Source organism: Hipposideros armiger, unplaced genomic scaffold (assembly GCF_001890085.2).
Source record: "Hipposideros armiger isolate ML-2016 unplaced genomic scaffold, ASM189008v1 scaffold_729, whole genome shotgun sequence".
NCBI lineage: Eukaryota > Metazoa > Chordata > Mammalia > Chiroptera > Hipposideridae > Hipposideros > Hipposideros armiger.
The window spans coordinates 497,664-500,836 of record NW_017732079.1 but is presented as its reverse complement, the minus strand read 5'-3'; the positions used below and the strand labels follow the sequence as shown (position 1 = coordinate 500,836).

The 3,173-nt window shown below is 55.6% G+C and overlaps 1 protein-coding gene across 2 annotated transcripts in view; it reads left to right on the top strand.

The window, feature by feature from the left end:
* Positions 1-382, top strand: part of SLC27A3 (solute carrier family 27 member 3) — a 4,842-nt gene extending 4,460 nt beyond the window's left edge. For both annotated transcript variants that reach the window (XM_019627286.1, XM_019627285.1), the window contains exon 10: positions 70-382. In XM_019627286.1, the coding sequence (XP_019482831.1) occupies positions 70-246 (177 nt within the window). In that variant the 3' untranslated portion in view covers positions 247-382. The remainder of the gene's footprint in view (positions 1-69) is intronic.
* Positions 383-3,173: the final 2,791 nt, after the last annotated feature.

Below are 3,173 nucleotides of genomic sequence, written 5' to 3'. Positions count from 1 at the left end.
CCCCCCACCCCCCCAACCCCCACCACTCCGTACGCCTTCCTTCAACTCCCTTTGTTGCCTCCTCCCCAGGAGTCTCTGGCCTCCACAGAGACCTTCAAACAGCAGAAGGTTCGGATGGCCAAGGAGGGCTTTGACCCGAGTGCACTGTCTGACCCGCTCTACATTCTGGACCTGGCCAGGGGCGCCTACCTGTCCCTCACGCCTGCCCGGTACACAGCCCTCTTGGCTGGGGACCTTCGCATCTGAGAGGCCTGCACGCCAAGGCTTGAGGGAGGGGCTGTGTGGGGTGTGCCCGGGGACTGTCAGGAATCTTTTCTCTACCAGATTTGTAATCATTATTTTGTAATAAATGGGGCTGGAGCCGGTCTGGCTGTCTTGCTGATCTTCCGTGTCTGTCTGTGGAACTGCTTTTCCCTCGGACGCTTGCCCCTGGCACGGAGCCCGGGCCCTCCTGCCCTGACTTCATGTGCCTGGACCTCGTGTTTTTCCTCTCGGCTGACCCCGGGTGATCCTTGTCCTTGGAGAACCCTGGTGACTGATGTCTGGCTGTGCTTGTGTGTATCCGGCCCCAGTTCCACTCCCTGAGTGCAGGGCCCCCACTGCTCTCTCTGGGGAATGGCAAGCCCCCAGGGGTTGGCTCAAATGGCAGAGATGGACCAAGGCACAGAAATGCTGGTCCCTGTGGCCAGCCAAACCGTCTCCGCCGGCTCAGGTGTGGTTGGGCCAGGGGAAGAGTCTCCACCAGGCAAAACAAAGGTTTGATTTTGGGGAAAAGGGTGCTCTGGTTGTCCCTCTTCCTTCACAGCTGTGTCTGATAAGCCAGTCAGTGAGAGGGGAGGTGGGCCACGCAGCCTCCCCAGCTCAGATGTTCCCAGTTTTACCTAATCTTAGTCATATGTTCCCAGAAGCAGCTGCCTGGGTTGGGGCCCATCAGGTTCTGGGGAGAGTTTGCCTCAAGCCCCTCCTTGGAGCTGGGCTCCGAGTGCATGTGCGTGTGTGGTAACAGGAGGGATGGCTGGATCCAAAGGAAGAAGGCAGCAAAAAGTTCATCTAAAGGCTTGAAGTGAAATAATGAAACTCCGACATTTTCTGCTACTTTCCCCTTGGGTTGTCTTTCCCCTTCCAAGGTTGCGGGGACAGGCCCCACCACCAACCTGGAATCACTGTGGCTAATCCTCCTATTCCAAAACACACACCTTGCCTCATCCTCCACTAACCCAACACTGTCGCATAGGTGATGTCGCCACACACCCATAAATGTGGGATTTTGCTCATTCTGCTCAGCTCTAATCTGCCAGGAAGAGTGGAACAGTTAGGGTCTGCCTGGGGGTGGCTGGCGTGGAGTGGGTAGCTTTGTCATTGGGCTGGCAGGGGGCTGCCCCCTTGCAACCTTAACTCACCAGGTTTCCCAGGACTGAGCTGAGCAGCCATCTACCTCCCCCCTTGTGGGGTCACACATTTCAAGCACTCAATAGGTGCTGTGGCTAGCGGCTGCCATGTTTTGGATGGATTGAGTTAAAAGAATATATTTAAATGAATTTCACTTGCTTATTTTTACTTTATAAACGTGGCGACTAGAACGTTTAGAGTTACATATGAGCCACGTTATATTTGCTGAAAAGCGCTGACCTAAACCCTGCCCCCACTCCACACTCTGCAGACCCACAAATCCCAGGTGTAACGCGTCAGTTTTGCTATATGACGCCTGTTCTAGGCACAGCCGCACTTGAGCAAGGACTGCTGGGAGGAGGGCTGTCGTGCAATGGGCGGGGCCAGGTGTGTGTGTGTGTGTGTGTGTGTGTGTGGCAGAGAGGGCGGGGGCCTGGCATTCTGCCCTCCAGACAGACCCTCAGTTCTCTGGACCAGATTTGTCAGAGGCAATAGCTAGTGGTAGGAATTGAGAGCTGCAAGGAGGCACACTTCTGATCCGAAAGAATTAGGTTTTCCAAATACCACAATGAAAAATAAAATACATTTTAAAAGAATTAGGTTTTCCTGCTTTAAAAAAAAAGTAAAATAAAATGGAATTATAAGCTAGTCTGCCAAGATAAAATAGGTTGGTCCTCGGGGGTCAGTTCCCTTTCTCAGGAGACTGGTCAACCACTTCGGGACACCGGGGTGGGAGGGCGGCGGAACCAGGGCGCTCTGTCTCCCCGCCCCGCCCTCAAATTCTGGCAGCGTTCTCAGCTTTGTGTCTGTGGATCCCCAGGGTACCTCGTCCACGTGTCCTCGACAAATAGAGGCGCCAGAAAAGGGGCACTGGGGTCAGCAAAACGCTGCCTGTTTTTGTTTTGTTTTGTTTGACAGCCAGCGGGCTAAGAATGGCTTGATAGTTTCATACGGTTTAAGAAATCAAAAGATGAGTGTTCATGACATGTAAAAATTATATGTGACTCGGACGTCCGTGTCCAGGGGTGGTTTTATTAGGACAGGCTACCCTCATTTCTTCGTACGTCGTCTTCCGTGCTACAAAAGCAGAGATGATCAGTGACAGAGGCCGCAGGGCCTCCAAAGCATGAAATAGTTGCTGGGTGGCCCTTGACAGAAACACCCTGTGACGCCTGTTCTAGGGCCTGCGCCCTCCCGGCCCGCTGGCTGCGGTTTCCGCGCGCACAGGGGAGGACGCCCGCCGAGGGACGCTTGGTGGCCGCTCCCCGCGGGCTCTGGCAGGAAGTTCCCGGCCGCGGGCGCCGCTGGAGACCACTAGGTGGTGAAAGGCCTTAACCCGCCCGCAGCCCGGCGCTTTTCCCAGCGCCGCCACGTCCGCGCGTGAGGGAGGCGGGGCAGGCCGGGGAGTGGGAGGGGTCATCCCGCGTGGGCGGGGCGAGGCCCCCTCGCCTTCCCAGCCAGGAAGGCGCCTGCGCACTTGGGCGCCGCTCTGCTCTCCGTGCTCCCGCTGAAACGAGAAGAAAAATGGAGGGGCGAGGCCAAAGTACCTGGAGTTCTCCTATTCCGGCAACTGGGGGGCGGGGAATAGTATTTTTTTTTTTGAGCTATAATTCATAGACCATAAAATTTACCTTTTTAAAATTTAAAGTTCAGGGGCCGGCCGAGTGGCGCGTTGGTTAAGAGCTGGTTTGGGACGCCAGAGGGCCCCGGTTCGGATCCCACATATGAGGGCCAGTGACACTGCCCTCCACAGCTAAGATGCTGAACAACAGCTGGACCTGGAG